Source organism: Hydractinia symbiolongicarpus, chromosome 10 (genome assembly GCF_029227915.1).
Source record: "Hydractinia symbiolongicarpus strain clone_291-10 chromosome 10, HSymV2.1, whole genome shotgun sequence".
In the NCBI taxonomy this organism is placed as follows: Eukaryota; Metazoa; Cnidaria; class Hydrozoa; order Anthoathecata; family Hydractiniidae; genus Hydractinia; species Hydractinia symbiolongicarpus.
The window spans coordinates 21,086,182-21,107,970 of record NC_079884.1 but is presented as its reverse complement, the minus strand read 5'-3'; the positions used below and the strand labels follow the sequence as shown (position 1 = coordinate 21,107,970).

The window sequence follows — 21,789 nt, the reverse complement described above, 5'->3', positions numbered from 1 at the left end:
ATATTTGTCTTGCTTTAGGGGCACGACTTTGAAAGTTTTTGCCCTAATTGGTGCATGTATGAAAAATTACAGCACTGATTGAAAAAAAGAGAGCATTTTTAAGTGTTTTATTGGCAAAAAATAAAGAAATAATTTACGATGAAATAAAGTGAAACTTTTTACCATAAGTATAAGGAAACCACTGTATTGCAAAAAAATGCCTTTTGGTCAGTTTTGTGCTATTAAACCTAATTAGGCGCAATCAAAGAGGGCGTTTTTTTCACGTTCAGGAAAATAATACTTTAAGGATAGTTATAAGAAAAACTAAAGAAGGACGCTCCTATTAAATTAGCAGCCTTTATTCGTAAAGCTTTAGAGCTTATTAAAGATGCGCATTTACATAAATCCCGACTTACTTTGAGCATAGTGTTTTGCGTGTTTTTTTAAAGAAAGAAGTCAAAGGTACTGCAAATCCTGGCGTGTAGATAGTGTGTAGTTAGAAACCGTTGCCTGATGTAAACCCCACAGACACCATACTCAAATTGGTTTGCCAAGGTGAACTTAAAGAGGCCAAATGTCAAGTATCTGTTGACCACAGTATATTACCAAGATGTAACAGTATAAATTTCTTGATGATAAAGATGTACATTCTCCTATTTTTAATATTATTGAGATCATCATACTGCCACAATCCGTATTGTCCATCTCCTTTGGTTGTTACTGGCGTGCAAGATTGTCCGTCTTTAAATCGAGGGATTACACTATTAGATATTCAGCATCAAACACCTTCCTGGTTTAATGATCATATGACATCTACAAGATGTGGTCGAAAATCGCTAACGCGCCATTGAAATATTATTTCAATGGCGCGTTAGCGATTTTTTTATTGCTTTTAGGACATCAATACTGAAACAGGGTAGGTTTTCTTTTTTAAAATCACCAGTTTCAATAAAATTTTAAAATTGTTTTTATAAAAAATAATGTTTGTTTCTGTAGGCTTACCTCGCAATTCTGTAATGGAACAAGAAAAAACAAACTAATATCCTGTCCTAAATTCCCGCCACTGCTACCAGTCCACATTACCGAATCTGGTACTGGTAAACAAGTCACAATAAATTCGTTTCCAGTGAAAATTACAATGGCCATTTCAAGAAAGATAACTAGAGCGTAGGTCTTTTTTCATGAAAAATAAGATACATTACATTACATTACATTACATTTTTAAACTAACAAGCTTAAAAAATGTCAAATTTACATTTTCATATTATATTCACACCTTCTCCTTTTTGTAGAAACGAACTGATGGCTATTACACTTTGGGACAAGTCACATTACACTGCAAAGCTCCTTTACAATGGAAGCTGATACTTCCACGACGGAATGAAAAACTGATTGGTCGCTCAAAACCGCGAAGTGTTACCAAATGGTTACACACATACGTACCCTTTATATGCTATGATGTATAATGTTAAAAAAATATATTGGTTAACACGTGCATTTAAAGTTAACAGGCAACACAATGATGAGTTTTACTTGTTTGTGCTTTAGTGCGAAAGGACGGACAGAAGACGCAAATTTTACGAAATTTAACGAATAAATGTACTACACCAATAGCCATGTAAAAAACCTAAATAACTTGAACTGAGATACTTAAAAATGCTTTATTTTGTACAACTGATTCTTTAACATCGGATTTCCCATTTTTTGGCACATTATGATCAAATTTATTATCGCAAGTTAACTAAAAAAGGTTGTTCCATTTTTTATATTTGAGTATGTTTGTATAGATGATAATGCCGACGATGACAGAATATTTCAAGCTGCAGAAATTCTAAGCAACCTTCGTAACGCAAATACAGGTTAGTTTATATATAAAACGTTTGTCTTGACGTTTTTATGCCCATCTGTTTAATGTTTACCATAAAATTACGTATTTCTATGGTTTACGAAATGTTTCTTATGATATTTTATTAAGTGAACACAACCGATGGCTTAAATAGTACGGAACCCATGGATTTTAAAGTAGAAAATAAAGATCAAGATCATTATTCTATTGTATTGTTTCTGCTTTTACTGTTGCAGGAAAGAGGACATGGAGAAAGTATGTGCCACACTAATGATCTTGAACAACAATCTTGTGACTTGCCTTCTGTAAGTTCTGTTCAAGAAAATATGTCAGCTGACGCGGAAGAAGATCATACCGGTAATAATTATAATCGTATATTAAGAATTGGTTTTTTTATTTCCACGAAGAAAATTGCTTAAACTTTTTTGCTATAAGTTATTATAAAATATATTTCTATGTTGTCAGATAATTCTGAAAGTTGTTCACGCTTCTCTCGTTGTAACATCATTGTTGTATTTTCATATCCTGAATTGAAAATAATTAGGCGGCACGAAAGTTCATGCTGCGTGGTTTGAACTTTCTTCTTTTCTTCATATCGCAAGTTTGTTTTGCTTTGGATAGTTTTGCCCTACTTGGGGTATGATTTAAAATGTTTAACTTGTGGTACATGCCCTACTTAGGGAGAAACAATTCCACGAATTCGCGTAACAAAATGGCGAAACATTTGAAATTTTGCGGCAAAGAGTAACCTTGTAATTTTATTTACCATACGCATAATCCCTTATATTAATCTTTTGAGTATAAACCATAATAAGATAACACATTTTCCTTAGATAAACAGTTTTAATTAAACCTTATTTTCATTTTATGTGTGTATTAGAATTCCTCATGGTCCAGACTAGGTGGCTTTTTGGTCTGTAAAATAATCACTATTTCGTGGTAGATATTGGGCGACGACTATCAGGGGGAGACAAAATATGTTAAGATAGTTGATCATGAGATTTATAGAAGACATTTTACGGTAAGGAAGCTTATTTTCTATCTATATTTGCAAATGCAACATTATAGTACTTCTTTTTCCAATTATATAAAGCAAATAAAAAAAATTGCTGTTGATCTAAAATAGAAAATATATACTTTTTCGATCGGATTACAGGACAGGATTTGCAAACTCACATCTTGAAACGGCTGAAGACACTCCGGCGTGGCGGCACATAAAGTTCTTCCTGTGGCTGCCCTTACTGAGTCCAAATATCGGCTACCTTGTTTATAATGACCAAAAATATGATTTTAAATTTTGTCTAACCAAAATTTTTAGAATCGATTAAAAAGCTGGGACTTGCAAACAAGTAACAGAACAGAGCACATGACATTCACATGTTGGCAAACAATCTAAAAATTTTTTATAGATGGGCATAACCTGACACCCCCCCCCCCCCCCCCCCACCAGAATTTTTTTACACTCTAATTAGACTTAAAGCTGACCCAGACAATTTTGTGTCTGTCCTAAAATCAGACAAAAGATCATTGCAGTAAAATTCCACAGGATGATTAGGTACAGGCCCACTACTTTATTGTGATAAATTCTCAGGCCAGGATTAAATTTTACCATTAAGCTCATCCGTGCAAATCTAGCATTTGGCGTGGACTTATTTTTCGCGGATGAGCCATTTCCTAATACTTAATATTGCGTTTCAACATTTTTGACTATTTTTTTAAATGGCAAAATTAGCTTTCAGTTATTCGAAAAAGCGCTCCAAAAAATGAATTTACAAAGGTAGATACTTCTTTGTAATTTATGACCAGAGATAGTTTGTTTTAAAAGATAGAATAGATTATATCTCATAATTTTTACTTGTTTCTTTTCTTATGGGAAAACGGGAAAGTATGAACGCTTCGGAAAGTAGAGATTGCAACCACTGAATTTTTTTGGAAATTTTCCTATAGCTATAATTTTTGTATAATTTTTGTGGATCAGACGATTTTCGCAGGGACTTAATTTAGCCTATTACAGTAGGTCAAAATCCGTGAAAATTTATCCCAATAAAGTAGCTGTATATACTTGTGTTTATTATGACGTTTTGTTGAAACTTCATTAGGAAGTCAAAAAAAAAAAAAAAAAAGAATAGATACTTGATCAGAAAAGCCAACTAGTATTTTTAATTAGAAAATTGTCTGTCTAGCTAATGCCCTAGCAAGTGGGAAAAACAATATACATGTATACATGTAGATGATTGCAAATCGAATCCTGCTTGCAGCAAGACAATACTTTAGCAATGCACAAAATAGCTGTACTTCTAAATGTTATGGGAATATACATTTTTTTCTGAACAAATTATTTTAGGTAATTTTGTGCAATGGGTGAAATAAAAAAAGTAATTTTGCGTAGCCCTTTCATAGTCATATCTTTAAAATTGAATTATTTATATATCTAAGTTCACTAATCCATGTAGTCAATTTGAATTTTGTGAGAATGCAAATTTTGATATTCTTTTAGGATATAGAGTGTATTATTTAGGCAAAGAAAATGCCGCGAAAACAAAAATCTCAGAAAGGTATTCCTTTTTTTAAATATGTAACAACAGTGTTAAGGTCTGAATAGATGGAACAATTTTGCAGATCAATTTTCAAAATAAAATATTAAACTAAAATTTATCTAAAATTGTTGTGTATATATCATCAAAAAATAATAGAACGATAATACTCAAATGACGTAAAAACACAAATCAATATTCAAAAATTGATTTAATAAATGCAACTGGTTTGATTTTATTGCATGAACTTTTCGTCATAGCAATATTATTTCAAAGGAAACCACCAGTGTCTCACTTGATTTCGAAACTCACACTCAGCATTTAATTCATTTTAATGTTTGGGAACATAAAAAAGGTAAATAGTAGTGAAGAGAAACAATCTGAAATTTATGTCAGATAATTTTGAACGTTTAGATCGTATCAAAACCTGCCAATTTTAATTCGCTCAGAATGGTATCAATGCTCCCCTTTCATTTCTGTGATGGAGCCAATCTTTCACCCATACAGTTCTTTTTTTTCTAACTTTTCATTTATTTGAAAGAATAAAACTGCTTGAAAGGATTAAGGAGCACAAAATTGTTTCTTCTTCGTTCTTCTGATGTTATGATAAATTAAATTCAGATTGTTCTTTATATTGTATTGTGTATGCATACAAAAATATCAAATCAATTTAAGAACCGAATACTTATTGACTTAAAATTTTTGCGTGTATTTTTTTCAGCAATATTCCAACAAATAATATTTTACAAAAATTAATCTACAAAATTGTTCCATCTATTCAGGGCCTTTAAGGAATTTGAAAAACAGTTGTAGGTAAATATGTTCATTCATATGTGGTGTCTATAATAAACCAAAGATTGTTATAACATGTACACTAGACGTTTAATTGTTTCTCAGTCATTTATTCTAAGTTCTGAACATTTAGAGTGTATTTCATCAATTGTTGACTTTTTTGCAGGTATGACATTACGAGTTTGTTATATGTTTATTAATGACATACTATTTGTATTCTAATTTAGCATTATCGACCAATACTGAAGAAAGTAAAAGAATTGAAAAGGTTTCTGCTTTTTTCTTTAATTACTAGCATGGCTTATTAAAAAAAATCCACGGCACCAGGTTTAAATTTTTTTCTTTTGCAAAAATTGCCATGCCATATTTTCCAACCTCCTTTAAAAACTTAGACCTGCAAATATACAATGTGCATTAAAGCTTTACCAATATAAAATAAATATACAAAATATAATAAAATAACACAATATGAAATAAAATAAAAATGCACTATATATTGGTGAAGTTTATTTAAAAGAATATTTATTTACAAGTGTATAATTATGACAATAGAAAGTTAAAAGTTTTTAAAACAACATTAAAAGGTCTGAAACATAAGTTAAACATTGTTTATCCCCTCTGATTCCCTTTTATTAATTTTCATTGGTTTAGAAATGGTCATCATAATGACCATTAAGTCAAGAATTGTTTGACATATTAAAAAGTACACCAAACTTTAGTTTTTAATAAACATATATAAATACTCTAATATTGATGACCATGAAGGAATAGATAATAGCAGATTATTTTTATATTAAAAAATGCAGAATATATTCCAAAATTACATATCAAAACTAAACACAGTTTTTAGGTTTTGCAACTTTATAAATTTGTCTCCAATCAGTAACACATATAAATAATTTAAGTCTTCAACCAATTTTACATGTCAACAACTTTAGTGTTCAATCAATGATACTTGCAATTTCTTCTTGGGAAGAGCTTTTTCCAGGCTTCTGAAAACTTGAGAAACAATTTTTTTTCTCTGGACTGTAAAAGTACAATTGGGAGCTTTATAAAAAGTTTTCCTGAAGGCATCCTATGATGATGCCTAGAGAAAAACATTAACTTGTTATCTTTTACTTCATGGTCATCAACATGTAACAATGACAACATGTCATTTCCTATTTAAAGCCGTCTAAAGTTACCTAATAGGTGTAATTAAAAAAAAATACATTTTAGAATAACTGTGAAGTTTGTTTTGTAATAAAAAAACAAACCGGTAGCATTTTTTTTCTTTTCTGATAACTACATTTTAGCACATTTTTGCAATTTTAAATGTAGACACAATGGAGGTCAAATTTTTATCTCAATCATAGATTTCTTAAAACAGAATCCACAATAGAAATAATTGATTAAAATCTTTAGACAAATGAATCAGAAAATTTGCCAGATGCTGAAAATGATGTAAAAGAGAACGATACAGCTAGTGATAGTGACAATGAAGAGGGGGGAACTACACCAAAGGTTGGTTCTTGTATTAATAATTTTTTAGTTGATTAAAAGGTTACCTTATAGCAAAATTCTTAAAGATGTGTCAGAACATTGTGAAGTTATTACAGGAGGGTAAGCTGCAAAACCTGTTTGGGCAGGTAAGAGAGGAATTCAGAGTTACACTATCAGGTTAACTCTATTTAAAATAGTGTGTAATAATGTATAATTCTGATAAGAGGTCCTTAAAATATATGCAGTGAGTGCTTGATACAATGAATTTGTGGGTTGTTTTCATTTCGCAAAGAGAAAATACCGGGAAAATTAGTGAATATTCTTCAATACCATAATTCAGGAAATTTGTTCTTTTTACCTTTTTTTGTAACACTAACAGCAGATTACTAATTTTTGGCTTATCTGCAAGAGATTTGGCTTATTCTTGATGAGATAGATGTAAAATTAGACTAAAAAATTATGATGATGTCATTGATTTTATGATGACGTCATCGTTTTTAAGGTTTTTAAGTCGTTTTGTTCCATTCGGAGTGTGCAGCTATACGAAGTACGGCTCCGTATAGGCATGCGTATACGGAGTATAACTTCTTATATAGCGACATGTTTACTCCGTCTAGACGGAAATATTTAGTACAAAAAGCTGCAAGGGTATAATGCCGACACTGGTTTGGCTAGACAATAGCGAACGCAGCAAAAGCGTCGAAGTCTAAACTAAGCATTCTTATCAAAAGTTTATTCTGGGCTATTCCAGTTTAAAAAATCGTGCCTAAGACAAGCAAATAATTTGTGTAAGAAGAAAAAAGTCTAACATATGAGACAAACATGCAGGGTACCAATTAGTAATAGTAGAACTGCCAACTGCCACATTCGGTATAGCATACCTCGTATTTGAAGCATGTCACACTTCGTATGACATACTCCGTATAGAATACCCAGTCTGACATACTCCGTTTGGCAGACTCCGTATAGCTAAACCAAATTCCGTATAGCAACTATACGGAGTATTACTCCGTATAGAAACCACACTCCGTACGTTACAGTTTTATTGAAACATGGTGGTGGAGAAATTGAATTATTTACATTAGAGTCAATTGCAGACAAAAATTAAAAAATTTGATTTTTGAACCCTAGAATTTTTTGCTGCAGTGACATCATAAGAATTGTTTTGGAGCTGACCGAATCGCGTAATTGAAAGACCTTGAGCATTTCTGACATTATAGATTCCAATCTAATTCTATTTTTAGAAAACGGAGAATCTACAAACAATACCAAACATATGCAAGGAATCTGTAGAGAATAAAAATGTCAAGGAGCAAAAAGCAGAAGAAAATCAAAAGACCGGCTCTGCCCTAACAGCTGTAGCTGTTGTAGGTGCGGTAATTTGTTGTGTTTTTGCTGTTGGGTACATAACTCTCGGAAATCCAATTTCACGAAATCATAGTTATCGGAGTGAAGAAGAGTTCAACGAGCAAATCAAGGCAATTAGAAATAATTTTACCAATCAAGATGAATTTTATTGGAGGTTTCTAACCAACAGTGGGTTAAGACATTTACACAAAGTTCACAGCGGTATCCTGGATGATTTACGGCCAATGTCCCTATTAATTGCTGGTCACAGTGGATCCAGTGGGACGTTAGACTGTTTTTTAAAGAAGCTAGCCAGTGCTTATACTGAAGCAGAATACGTTACAATAAATGCAAATGAATTTACGGAAAAAGTCCAGTTGGATGAAATGATTAAAAAAAGCATCGGTGACAATCAGAAGGTTCTTGTGATAAAGAATATCGAGAAGTTAAATTTTGACTCGGCTACCTTGTTTATGTCGTATGCTGATGAACATAACGATGTAGCATCGTTTCCGCAATCTACCTTGATCCTATCGACGCAACTCCCCGATACGTACGATAAAAACACGAAACGACACGAAGCGGAAGAAAAGGTAGCAAGCTTTCTAAAAAACACTGTGTGGAAAGGCAATGATAAGAATTATGTTGCTGCTCTTTGGACTAGAGTTGGAGACGGTACTGTTGTAATAAGACCTGAAGAAAACAATCCATGTGCTGAATGATAGTTTTCAGTTTGTACTTGGTACTATTAATGTTTATTGTCTTGCCCTTTTAACTCTATTTTGAGGGTAGTTTACAATATATTGTGCGCAATTAATTGGATGTAACTTTTCCTTGTGCAAGATGTTGTATAGCTTTCTTAGATCATATCAGTTTGATTTAAAGAACCTACTATCAGGTTCCTATTAAACTGATTTAAAAAGAATGGATACCTTTTTGGATTTCTGCGCATTTATATCCTTCTTGTATATAATTGTATATAATTGTACACTAGTTGCTACAATTAATTGTACAATATTGCGTGCAAAATATTGTAGAAGTGGAAACTACCGTTTGCTGCGGTATTTATCACAAATAGAAGACATATTGTATACCGAAATTCTTCATGTAATAATATCATGAAACAAGAGAAAGAGATGTTAAGGATGTTAAACTTTTATCGACATTTCAAAATAATATACGTGCAAATATTTCAAAAAAATTTTTCAAGATTTTTTTTCTTCTGTTGCCACTGCCATACATAATTTTTACCACGAAAACAAATTCTGTCATCGAAAACAATTCAAGCTAAATTCGGACTCGGCCAACCACTGTTTTTACCTTTTGACCCCAGTGAAGAAGTGGAGTTTAATTTAACCCGCGTAAGTTGGTGACACCGTTCCATCCAATCACAGCACAGACAGAGAGGCCTGCGTCAGGGTCATGTTCTTATCGCCGTCCTGATGTGGGAAAAGATACAAGATGTTTTGGAGACGAAGCTGGGTAGATAGCTATTTCTACGGTATAAAAGTAATATCTGAGTGGCTTAGTTTTATGAAAATAAACCTTCGAAGGAGAGAATTGTCAAGAAAAAGAAGTGTTTACAAAAAGATATATTTATGAAGAATTTAAACGTGATATCATTCTCGTTACCAAAACTTTTTGAGGTTGAACCTCGAAAGCAAGTAAACAAACCCCAAGGCTCATTTGAAAGAGTTTTGCAGTCGAGAATGGCAGTTATATAGCGTTATACATAAAACTTCCCGGTTTACAAAAATAAGAAAAATTCGTTGCGTGCAGTGCTTTGCAGTTTGGAATAACATGAAACAATTAAAGCAATTAAAATTACGCGAAATATTTTTCGAATTCCGTAAAGCATGGGCCTTTAAGGTCATCGTAGAGTGTCTTAAAAATGTTACGAGAAACGTTTTTTTTGTCTGTCTTCTTAAAAGTGTCCGCTTTAAGGTATAATGTATTCAACACTTCTTTTTGAGACTATCGCTTTCTGAAGATTATTTCAATAGGACTTTACATAACATTAGGTGGGCGGAAAACTCGAAGCACTCGAAATACCCTTTGTACAAATATTACAAATATTAAAGCAGATTTAAATTGCCGGCGGGGTAAAATTATTTTTGACATGTATTTAATTTAGGGCTGTTGCAAAAACATTTGTCAGAAAGAGAAAAACCCTGATGACGATGCTTGGGCGGCAACTAATTTGGCGGATAATGAAATATTTGGCCTTGGGTTGCTTAGGGGTGAAAGGCTTTTCGTTCCTTAGGTTGCTTAAAAATTTTCAGGATACCTTGCTACCCTTACGTAACCTCGTTCCCAGGACTTGTTCAGTTTTTATATGATGACTTACTCTGGGAGAATCTCTTGGATGGACTATGCATGCACTGCATACATTCTTAACTGATCGTTATAATTGTATTCTGGTACGTTTGTCATACACCAGGAATCATGTGTAAAGTGCGGTGCGTCGCTGAAATTTTAATTTACCGTGCTCATTTAGCTGGTTAATAACATAATCGGTTATTTGGGTATCTCCTGGTAGCAAGGAATGGTTAAACAAGACAAATAATCAAAATACTCTACTGCCTTAAGGAAACTAAATATAGACGGAAGAAATTTTTACGGGACTTATTTTTGCGAATATGGGCCAGGTGCAATAACCGTTAACCAACCCTTAAAATTGTTGTAAAATTGCGTGATCTTAAACGTCAACTTCAAATGCTATTTTGATCTCCCTGTGCAGTCAACACCTATGCCTATTGCAATTTTTTTCGCTTATTCCGGACAATTATACAAACATTTTTTTTTGGACTGACAAGTTTCATACCTTGGATTTTTATAAAGGTAGAATTTCTTCCCTTGTATCCTTTTTTACTGTAAAAAAAAAATAAAGATAAATATTGACTACTACTTACATTTACGGGCATAAAATTTTTAGGAACTTTGTGAAGGGAAATTCTCAAGCTTCTCCCTGAGACATTCCAATAAGCTATCCGGGCCTACATTCGACGCGAAAAATTATTTTTAGAAATCATTTCTTTTTAAAACAAATTTTGATTCTGAGAAAAGTTTTTGTTTGTTCAGTAACAGAAAACAAAACAATATTTTGCTGTAAACTTCAAACAAATCAACAAATTTTTTTCTGCAGGAGAACAGCTTCTGAAAAGTGTACCATTTTGGGAACAATCTTGCTGATACAGCAGTGTTTAAGTCTGCGAAGTTGATTATTTTCACAAACTTCGCAATGACGGCGTGAATTTAATTGCAACTAAAGATAGGCCTGGCCAACACGTGAGTACAGGTGTAAAATAAAACTGTTATGACTCGAAAGGAAAATTTATTCTTTTACAGCATATTTTCGTACACTGAAGTGAGTTTCTTTCTTAATCTGTCGTAGTGTCTTTAATCCAGCTTCGTGTTTCGTTAGTGCTCGACGCATGGCTCTCGTCTTTTTAGTACGCAAGTCAAGGGGTTGGTATTTTTTGTTCATGTGAAACTTTCGAAGATTATCGCGTTGGGAATGAGAGATGACAGTCATCACACGAGCAATCGATTTTCTTACCACCTTTCTAAAAGCAGAAAAAAGATAAATGTGCATAGAGTAATTCAGGGTGGCTCAAATTTACTGAAAATTCCGGGTCGGTTTTGCGATTTTTAAATAGCGTTCAAAAAATTGTATGACGCAGTTAATTCGTGTGATGCATCTAACAGGAGAAAGAGCAAAAAAAAATTTTAAAGGATTAATTTTTATTATAGGATTATTTAAAAGGGCTTTATCTTTTCCCTAAAATAAAAAGCTTATGACGTGCCTTTAAAGCATGATCGAGATTTTGATACCTTTATGGGAAAATTTTTTTGCAAAAATCTTTTTTTTTTAGATTGGATTGTCAGCCGGCTAGAGGAAACTATCTTCAAACTGGCTTTCATGTCAAGGAGGATTTGGTAAAGCTCCTTTGATCTGATGTATATTACATATATTAACAATTTTTTCCTTGGAAACCCATCTCATATGTAATTTGCAACATACTGAAAACACCACAATCCCAATCATTAGGAAACAATTACTGATTAGGAAATATTTGATGCAGTAAATAGGGAAAATAGTAACTTTCCACATTTCCACAACTTTAGTGGTGTTTTCCAAAGACAATAAAAAAGTAAACAAAAAATGAGTGGGTCTTGTGGGTCAATTTGCTATGTTCAGGTCTTAATTTAAATATGAGGAAGAACTACATTGTTCAGAAAACAATAATTTCTAGAAACCTGATTACGTGATATCTAAACAAACACCTGTTGTAACGATATGTTAACACTGCTCTTTACATAACTTTATGGTTAGACCTAATCTCCTGTCAATAGTAAAATCAATATAAAGAAAGAGTTCAAATAATCAGATTCCAGAAATCAAAATTGTGTTAGGTAAAGGGGCATTTTCAATTTTCCAGATTTGCAGTTAACACTTGTAGTGTGACATGTTTTTGAAAATAGCCTTGAATAGCCTACATTCCTAAATATTTTAGCTAAAAACTGACATTTTTGATTTTCTCCCTACTTTTTCTATGGCTTAGCTGAATGAAGAATGAATGAAAAAGAAATGCATGATCCATGTTAAAAAAATAAACAAAAAACGAAATACAAACTGAAGATATAACTGACATTGTCTTATTCTAACTTGCATGTCTGTTCCTATTTTGCACATACCAAATTTATGCATTGGACACAAAAAACACAGATTGAAACTAAATATTTTAAGATATATAAACACACCGAACATAAATTTTCTTGAAAGAATGTGTTCTCATTATTTTAGAAGGAAGTATGGCGAATATCTGAATTTTTGTAAATAACTTTTTATTAATTTCCGCTGGAGAGAGAGAGAGAGAGAGAGATAGAGACAGCCCAGAGCCTAAACGCCTGAAACTTATCCAGGCTAAAGCTTAAATCCTCGTTTTGACAGATTTTTTTTGAGAACGAGGCTACATTGAGTTTTAAGTCAATAATTTTAAAGTTTATAATCGAAAGTTAAAGCTCGTGCAGTGTAGCATAATGAAGATTGTCTTATAATGCACCATCTTTGATGTTATATAATTACGTCATTTCCTTCCGTACTACAATTTTGTAAGCACGTAGACTAAAGCTATATTCAGCAGAACTAATTAATTATTCATGAATTTTAATTTCAAGAGGAATTGTTGAGGCTGGATATTTTTGGTGAAAGATAATGTATTATAGCTAAAAAATTTTATATCTTTTTTCAGATTATTGCTAATGGCAGAAATCTTTATGCCGCAGGGCTTCTTGTCATTATTTATTTCAAATCCTGAACGTATTCAGAATGGTTGTAAAATGCTAACAAACAAGTGGGTTTACTGAGTGACATAGTTTCGTACTCTATAGAATATTAAAACAGAGCGTCCCAGGTGGCAACAAGGTTTTTAAACCCATCAATAAAATGAGGTCAAAATAATACTCCAGCCATGATAATTCTAACATGATTTTTTGGTAAGAAATGGATGGGATCACATTTTTGTATCACATTAGTATTACAAGTACTAGTACAAATTTTACAAAAAGAAAGTTATTTGTTAAATCTGAACAAACTTTTTTGTCACAAGAGGAGGGGAGATCTCCTTAGCAAACTTGCCACGCTTATCAGCTACAAGTTATTAAAGATGTCTTTTTTCACACAGGCAAGCATTACTGCAGGTAGATAAGCAGACCACAGTAATCAAAGAAATATTCAGAAAAAGAAACATCTGCCTAAAATTAGTGAAATTTTATAAGAATTGAAAGAATATAGTCAAATTTAATTTCAATTCTTCTTGAATCTTCTAGAACCTTTTGAATTATTACTTTCCGCAGTAAGCCCTTTCGACTTTAACAATTGCTTGGCAGGCAAAAAAGATGCAACGTTGGGTGAAGTGAGGCCCTTTTTAGTCTGTTTCTTCGCATTAAGGTATCATTACGATTTTATATGAATATATGCCAATCGAAAGTTATCCATCTAGACTTGATAATAGTTTAAAGAAACAAAAATGTCTCGATAGAAAGAAATTGGCTGAAAAAGACCTTTCTTCGGCAAGCTTCTACATCTTTCTGCCTGCCACGCAGTTGTGGGAGGGTGCCGATAAGCCGCAAACGGCCGCATATATAAGGGCGACTTTTCAAATTAAACTGGCGGTTGTTGCCTGGAACCACCTGCACTTTCCCGAACTCGCCCAGAACATTCCCGACATGCAATTCCTTGTAACATACCATGCGGACGATAGTTGGAAGAAGGCGCCTCAAGATAAAGGAGTTAATAAAGTTTATATATAAGTTATTTATCAAGTAAATCATATTTTAAACCAACAAAAACAGTTCTTTAAAAAACTTCGCTACCACATAGTAAGTTTATTTTAATTTTTATAGTTTTTGAATCATTAGTTTTTGTTTTCCTTTTCTTTTTCGGGCATTGTTTGTGTCTATTCGGGGTTTTTTGGGCAAATACTTGATTTTTTTTAAAACCCCGAACTCTCATAAAAACGCCCGCACTTTTTACAGCATATGCGGCTTATCGGCACCCTTGTGCAGTTGTTAGAGCCAGAAGGGCTTTCCGTGCAAAATGTAAACATATAAAAACGTCTATGCTACCCAAAAAATCTTTAACCCTCATTAACAGTCATTTTACCCTGTGTGTAAGTTCTGCTTTACCTACAAAATGAAATCAAAACAACACAAATGTCAAGTGAAAAGGTTTGGTTTACATTATATAGTGGTTTTAATAGTTGAAATTGTATTTGAGTAAAACTGCTACATGTGACTGTGTGGAAGGTGTACATACATACATACATACTTTTAGCATATATCCAATAAGCATGGTAAGTTTGGTAAGGAAATCACCTACCCCGAAGTACTAAGACGTTTCATCAATATAAAATAGTGTAGAATACTCACATCTTTGAAAGCTTCGAAGGAGCTCCACCAGTAACTTTTGCAACATGCAATTGTTGCAATTCTGTTTTCAACTCATTAAGTTGGTGAAGGAGTTCTTCCTTCTTTTTGCCCCGCAGTTCATGAGCTTTGACTTTGGCCTACAATTTGGTAATAAAAACAAGTAAAGACGTTTCTGTCTATATTCCTAATGAAGAACAATTTTCAATGAAAATGGCGGTAAAAGTAGTAAAGCAAAGGCATAATGAAGAAAAAATGTAAGTGTACAGGCAAAAATAAAAAAAAATTAAGCTGATAATTTAAGATTTAATATTGATGTATACCATCGTTTAGCACTGAAACTTTGCTTTGGCAGTGAAAAGAATCTTTGAACGTGGTTTCAACTAATAGCCTTATTTTTATCTCGATATTCTCTACGTAAATTATAACTTTTTCTAATTAACTCTTACTAATCAAGACGAAGGAAAACATTAAAAATGGCAGCGGAGTTGGCAGTCACGTTGGAGTTCAAGTATGAATTGAATTTGACCGTATTTGATCTATTATTCTTGCTTCTTAAGTATTATCATTATAAAAAGTGTTGAGGACAGGTTGCCAAGGTAAAGGCGTTAAGCACGGCAAGGGAAGGGTACGGCAAAGGCAGGCATGGAAACAGGAAGAGGAATCAGCAAGGCAGGGGTGCAAGGCATAAATGACTTGCCGAGAGCTTTGCAGCTTAATTAGGATGTGTGATACAGTCTAATTAGCCGTTTTACGGCTTAATTAAGATGTAAAAAACCTTGATCGTCGAAAACACACATTTAACTGAATTTTAGCATATATGTAACTGAGGAAATCCAATATTTACATGCATATAAACATCTCCAATACCTTAGTTTTTTTTATAGTACCCGGAGATCCGCTAAATTTAAAGTTTTAAAAAAAGCCGCTTAAATAGGCTGTATCACGTGGCGTGATTTCCTAACTAGGTACAGTACAGCTTAAATGAACTATTGCTACAATGAACCATTGTTTCTATTCCATATACTAGGGTGCCGATAAGCCGCATATGCCCTAAAAAGTGCGGATGTTTTCTGGCGAGTTTGGCGTTTTGACAAAAATTTAGGTATTTGCCCGAAATAACCCGCATAGTCCCGAACAATGCCTGAAAAAAAAAAAAAAAACAACAAATGACTCTCAAAGAATTATTAAAAATTAAAATGAACTAGCTATATGTGGTAGCGAAATTCTTAAAAGAACTGTTTTTTATGATTTTTGATAAGATTTACTTGATAAATAACTTATATATATAAACTTTATTAACTCCTTTCTCTTCAAATGCATTCTTTCAAATGTTGTCCGCCATGTTTATGTTACAAGTTTTTGGATTTCGTAATGCTCGGGGGTGTTCGAAAAGTGTGGGCGGTTTCGGCGGTCAATCGTCAATTTAATTCGAAAAGTCGCCCAAACTCGTCCGTATATATGCGGGCGTTTCCGGCTTATCGGCACCCTCTTTTCCATATCTCTTGAACCCGGGGTGCTGGAAGTACCTTTTTTTATAATGTAATGGTCAAACTGACATTGAAAGAGCTGCAGCAGTGATTCTGCTAAAATTTGGATTTTTCGAGAAATTGAAAAAAAAGCTTTTTCTAACTCGTAATTTAGATGTATGTCGCCTAATTAAGCTGTATGATAATGCTTATTAAGGAGATCTCTATATTAAGCTATACAGCTTAATTAAGAGGATTTCCCTGACTGTTGGAGGCACCGGGTAGGGTATAGTAGGCAGGCAGCAGAAAAGGTATAGGATGGGTAGGCAAAGGCACGGTCAGTGCAAGCAAGGCAAGGGAACAGCAAGGCAGGGACAGGCACCTTAATAGAAAATCTCCCTCCTACAACTAAAAGATTACGTATTATACCCCATATAGCTAATATCATATACTTATGAATACCTGGTTGTTGTAGGTGCAAGATAATTATGTTTTTCCAAGCCCTGTCCAGGGTTTGAACCTGGATCTCTCATTTGCATGAGTGTCATAACCATTACACCAATAGGGTTTGAATATTATACAAAACTTAATGGGTGAATATTATATACAAACAAAGTTTACATGTCATACTTCCGTTATAGAAAACGATCAACAAACATATTTAAAGATTTGCATTATATAAGTATATATACATTTTGGCAATTGCATGAGAACTGCTCTTCAAGTTTTATTATTGTTCCAGCTAAGTCTGCAGTTTTATGCTAGCTAGCTTTAGATGTAAGTGAGGCTAAAAAGGGGTTCGTTAGATGGATAGATAGATAGATCTGCATATTTTACATGGCTAGCCTCACAAATATTGAGGGATATAGCCTGTCTATTTTTTCCAGGGAGAGACATGGCTTAGATGGAGAGTCCTAGAGTATTTAATGCTCATTTTGAGCTACGCAGACCCAATTAGGGTCCCCGCTCTACTAGACAATTCCCTGCAACATCTTAAGACCCACACGTTGTGCCATCTCCCCAATTTCCCTCACATGGCTTGGGTTAACCCGTGGCTATAGTAACATTCACTCGCCCATGCTGAATCGCTGTCAAGGGGAGTCAAACCTCAGTCTCCCACACAAAGTACGAGAGCTATAACCACTAAACTACGATGCCACAGCGTTACATCATTACATGTAAAAAATAGTGATAAATCAGCTATACATATACATTCTTTTTCTCCCTTTTAAGCAGAGAACCCAAATCACAACAAATCTTCGCTTTGTAGCCATACTTCATACTCAGACCTTTCCTTTTGTTAGTCTCGCTAACTTTGAAGATCTGTTGTACCAGATGTTAAAACTAACTTGGGAAATTGAGACAACAAGGGCTAATTTTGTTTAAGTTGCGCATCCCACTTTGTCCCAGACCTTTTGTCTTTGTTATATAGCTGCTTGTACAGGAACTGATCGTTGCTTTAGTTTGAGTGTCTCGAGTCCAAACCCTTACAGGTTGGTCCAACTCAACATTTCACCTAAGGGAAATGGCAGAAATTTTTATATACGCCTGCACTATTAACAGCAGAAAATGGGCTTCGCTACGCTCCCCAAAAACAAGTGATCAATATATAAAGGGTTGTGGAGTAGGGAACAGGGTCCCCTAGGTTCGCAAGCAAGATATTATAGATGGTTAAAATGTATAGAAACTGAGCTTCCGTATATGTGCTCTAATTTGTCCAATCAAACGATTTTAACTTTGCAGCTTTAGTCTGAGAGTTCCCAAGACTGGTGCATGTTTTGGCTGTCCCTAGAAATCTCAGGATCGTGCATGTCAATAGTTGGGCCTGTCCTATCCTATAATGGTCTTATAACAGCACAACTGTCTTTATTCTTGTGGTCAGAATGTTCTCCTTCGTTGCTCTCTGATGGGGTACAAGGTGGACTTTTCATGGTCAAACCTTTACAGTAGAAATCTTAATGAAACAGATTTTACAAGCAAAACGGCGCAAAATGCCAAAAATAAGCAGCATCTAAAACATACTAAATATTTGACTAAAAAAATCCTTGAAAAATCCAATATTATATTTATGAAGGTTTCCCCACAAAAACATTACAATTACGGCATTTGTACACCATTTCATAATAGCTGCTTAATCTGAATATTGGCCCGTGATTGGTTCAACCAGTATTATGACGTGAATCCGACCGCAAGAATGTCAACAGTAGTTGGACCTGTCCCATCACATCTCACGACACAGTTTTAAGTGTAAGATTTGTTTGTCAATAGTTTGGCACGTCCCATCTAATGATTTTTAAAGTGCAGAGTCCTTTTTTAATAAATGGGTCATAACAGCTTGAGACAATTACACAGATTTTAAAGATTAAGTTGAGGAAATATCTTTAAAAGTTCTCTAGAAATCTTTTTATTTTTTTGAAAAATCTTATCCGTTCTCAAGATATTTGTCTTAAAAGTTGCGCTAATTATGCAAAATTGTGACATCATGAGTTAGCATTGAGCATAATTATAGTAACTAAATATTGAAATTTATGTAAAATGTTTAAAATGTGTCAAAGTGAACAGCCAGAGAACTTTTTTAATTCCATATGGCTTGTCAAAAATGTAAAATATAACACTCTTGCAGAGCTAACTCATGACATCATGCATAATAAGTGAATCTTTTCAGTCCAAATTCTGAAGAACCAATCAAGAATTTTAAAAAATGTATTCAAATTCCTAGACAACTTTTCAAGCTTTTTAGACCAGTCCCAGACCAGTTCCCTAATTTAAGTTGGGCTGTAGTTGGGTCAGAACAGTGACAAAACGTTTTAAGAATGAGGATAGGTTTGTCTTGTGAATCATGTTTTAGAATACTTAACTAGACTTCTTTACTAGAAACGTAACTAAAAAAACATAAACAAGTTTTTTTTAAAAATTGATAAATACAAAAATTTTTGGGGTGACAAATATGTTGTCTGACATTATTTTATTTAAAAAATTTCTTGTTCAATAAGGCATTTGCTAAAATCCATCCTACAATTCTTCTGTATTTTTAAAACAAATCACTGTGTCATGCTCCTGTGTTTTCCCATAAACCAACTTTTTCATGAAAGCAGCCATACACATGATTTATGGCAGATAATTTTAGGAATGTAAAACTATTTAATTTAAGTGTTGTTAATCGGACTGGTTTCAGAACATGACTCAGTTTGCTGAATTGGATTAATTGTAGTATAACAGCCGTTGTGTGAGGGGTAGACATGCATTATTGATGGAATATATAAGGACATTTAAAATTTATGAACTTGTAGAAATTTCAAAATACCTTAAGCTTTCAAAATATGTGTGGAGTGCAACCAGATTTTTATAAACATCATATTTTCACACACAAATTAGTATTTTCACGGAACTAGTTGTAGGTCAAAACAACGCTTGCTAAATACTTTCTTTACAGTCTGAAAGTTATGACCTATAGCTATATGCATAACTGTGTTCTGTTTTTTTTTTTAATATTTCTTTTTATTTTAGTGGTGGCGCGGAACTGTTATTTGATAAGATAAAGAGACATGAGATAAAACTACCACTTAGTCAACAATGTAAGTCCATCATATAAAATTTTGTTTAACCAATGGTGTCAAAAAATTGACACTTTGTTCTCTATGCTAAAAGTGTTTCCTCATGCCCTTAGTCTTTTTTGCAACTGCTTAATGCAATATGATTGACTGCATATCACTGTAAAAAATAGTAATGACCTGGCCCTAAAAGCTGACATTTTGGAAAAAGTATTTCACATAATGTTAAAGATCAGCTTAAAATAAAACCACCTAAAAAGTTCCCCTCGCAGAGACCAAACTAGGTATATATGCATAAAAATGAACGTTATAGAGAGCTGTAAAATAAAAAAAGATTGTAGCTTCATCATTGAAGTGTGTAGTTCTGGAGGTAAATTCCTTAAACAAATCATTGAAGGCAAAGGACTAACATGTAACTTCTAGAAGAGGCATACAGGCCATCTTTTAAGTAAAGAAAAACTGTTGTAAAAAAGAATAGTGGTATGAAAGTTTTGAGGTGGCAATATTACGTATATATTTTAGCAAGAAAAAGAGAAAAATTGTTATATTATTTTTTGGGGGAAAAAGCATTATAGACAAAATTTCTGCGAAAATACAGGTTAAATACCAAGAAGGTTTCTTCCCTTGTCGTAAATAATGTTTAAGATAATATAAGCAAATTAACTGTAGCTTATGGATAAATCCACACGTTCGCCTGTCCTTTATTATATTGCATCAAGTATTATTATTATGGGAAAAGCTACAGAGAGTGAAGTTGGAAGTTGGAAGTTCGGAATAGAGGGTATTTTCGTTTCAGAGATTCTACTTGTAAAAATTCACGACATTTGCCAATACCAATTCCTGCTAAAATTTATTACCTGAAGGTATTGGAGAGGTAGTGACTGATCTTAAAAGCTGTTTTTTGTAGGGAATATTCAACATTTAATTATGTGGATCAAGGATAATATGCTAAAGGAGAGACCAGAATTGTTTGTCCAAGGTGAAACTGTGTAAGTGTAAAGGTTTTCTTTGGATCTTGCAAGTTTTTGGTTTATTTTATAATGTTTGCTGTTTCTGTAGGAGACCTGGAATATTAGTTCTTGTAAACGATGCTGATTGGGAACTTATGGTAAGAAAAATTCGAGTTTATTAGAATAATACACACATTTTTCTTTGTTTTTTCTAGCATTTTTTTGGCGCGTTGGCATATCTTAACAAATGTAAAATCTTGAAGTCAACACGGGTTGCCACTTTTCTATGTAAATTTGTTGTTAGCTCGTTAATTAGGTTATGCATTGAGTTGTTAATAAAGTAGAGTTAATTTTCTTACTGTTTGTTTGAGCAACTTGATTTCTTTACGCATGTTACATGTTGTTTAGGGGGATCTCAGTTACGAAATTCAAAATGGCGACACAATAACGTTTATATCGACTTTACATGGAGGATGATACAGAACTCATTCGAAATATACAATTTGCCAATGCATAGCTTTTCACTTTACTTCAGATGTAACAACTGTAGACCTAATAACAAGTAATTCAAAAGGAAATTTCATGTACAATTCTTTTAATTTATTTTCTTTCAATATCAAACTCTTATTGTAACTATTATATCTTTTATATTTAGTCGGTAAAGAATTTCAAAGTAGTGGTACTCGTAATCGCATTGTATACCCTCTCAATTGTTTCAGAAGGGACGAGAATTGTCATGCTGTCATACACACCCCTACTTAATTATTAAAGACCGACTTGTTTTTTTGAAAAAAATCTCCGTGATTTTAATTACTTAATTCGCCTTTTTAATGAGCAGCACAAAATTTTGGCTGAGTCTCATTGTTGTTGATATAAGTTTCTATATTTGACATACACAATGTTTTTTAC

At 33.3% G+C, this 21,789-nt stretch overlaps 3 protein-coding genes and 1 long non-coding RNA gene across 4 annotated transcripts; 3 read left to right on the top strand and 1 right to left on the bottom strand.

Moving 5' to 3' along the window:
* The first annotated feature begins 857 nt into the window (after positions 1 to 857).
* Positions 858 to 2,239, top strand: LOC130612315 (uncharacterized). Its single transcript, XR_008975434.1, has 4 exons — positions 858 to 895; positions 976 to 1,146; positions 1,272 to 1,838; positions 2,062 to 2,239. It is a non-coding gene; the product is annotated as an uncharacterized LOC130612315 (long non-coding RNA).
* Positions 2,240 to 2,464: 225 nt separating this feature from the next.
* Positions 2,465 to 8,797, top strand: LOC130612313 (uncharacterized). Its single transcript, XM_057433621.1, has 5 exons — positions 2,465 to 2,846; positions 4,323 to 4,380; positions 5,379 to 5,419; positions 6,556 to 6,654; positions 7,878 to 8,797. The coding sequence occupies exons 2-5, from the start codon at positions 4,353 to 4,355 to the stop codon at positions 8,700 to 8,702; spliced, it is 993 nt and encodes a 330-aa protein (XP_057289604.1). The 5' UTR covers positions 2,465 to 2,846; positions 4,323 to 4,352; the 3' UTR covers positions 8,703 to 8,797.
* A 2,497-nt stretch (positions 8,798 to 11,294) lies between these two features.
* On the bottom strand, positions 11,295 to 15,388 carry LOC130612308 (60S ribosomal protein L35-like). The gene is made up of 3 exons (XM_057433616.1): positions 15,234 to 15,388; positions 14,914 to 15,050; positions 11,295 to 11,546 (listed from the first exon to the last, which is right to left on the bottom strand). The coding sequence occupies exons 1-3, from the start codon at positions 15,234 to 15,236 to the stop codon at positions 11,315 to 11,317; spliced, it is 372 nt and encodes a 123-aa protein (XP_057289599.1). The 5' UTR covers positions 15,237 to 15,388; the 3' UTR covers positions 11,295 to 11,314.
* On the top strand, positions 15,347 to 21,562 carry LOC130612309 (ubiquitin-related modifier 1-like). Its single transcript, XM_057433617.1, has 5 exons — positions 15,347 to 15,421; positions 19,887 to 19,954; positions 20,838 to 20,919; positions 20,990 to 21,038; positions 21,289 to 21,562. The coding sequence occupies exons 1-5, from the start codon at positions 15,387 to 15,389 to the stop codon at positions 21,355 to 21,357; spliced, it is 303 nt and encodes a 100-aa protein (XP_057289600.1). The 5' UTR covers positions 15,347 to 15,386; the 3' UTR covers positions 21,358 to 21,562.
* Positions 21,563 to 21,789: the final 227 nt, after the last annotated feature.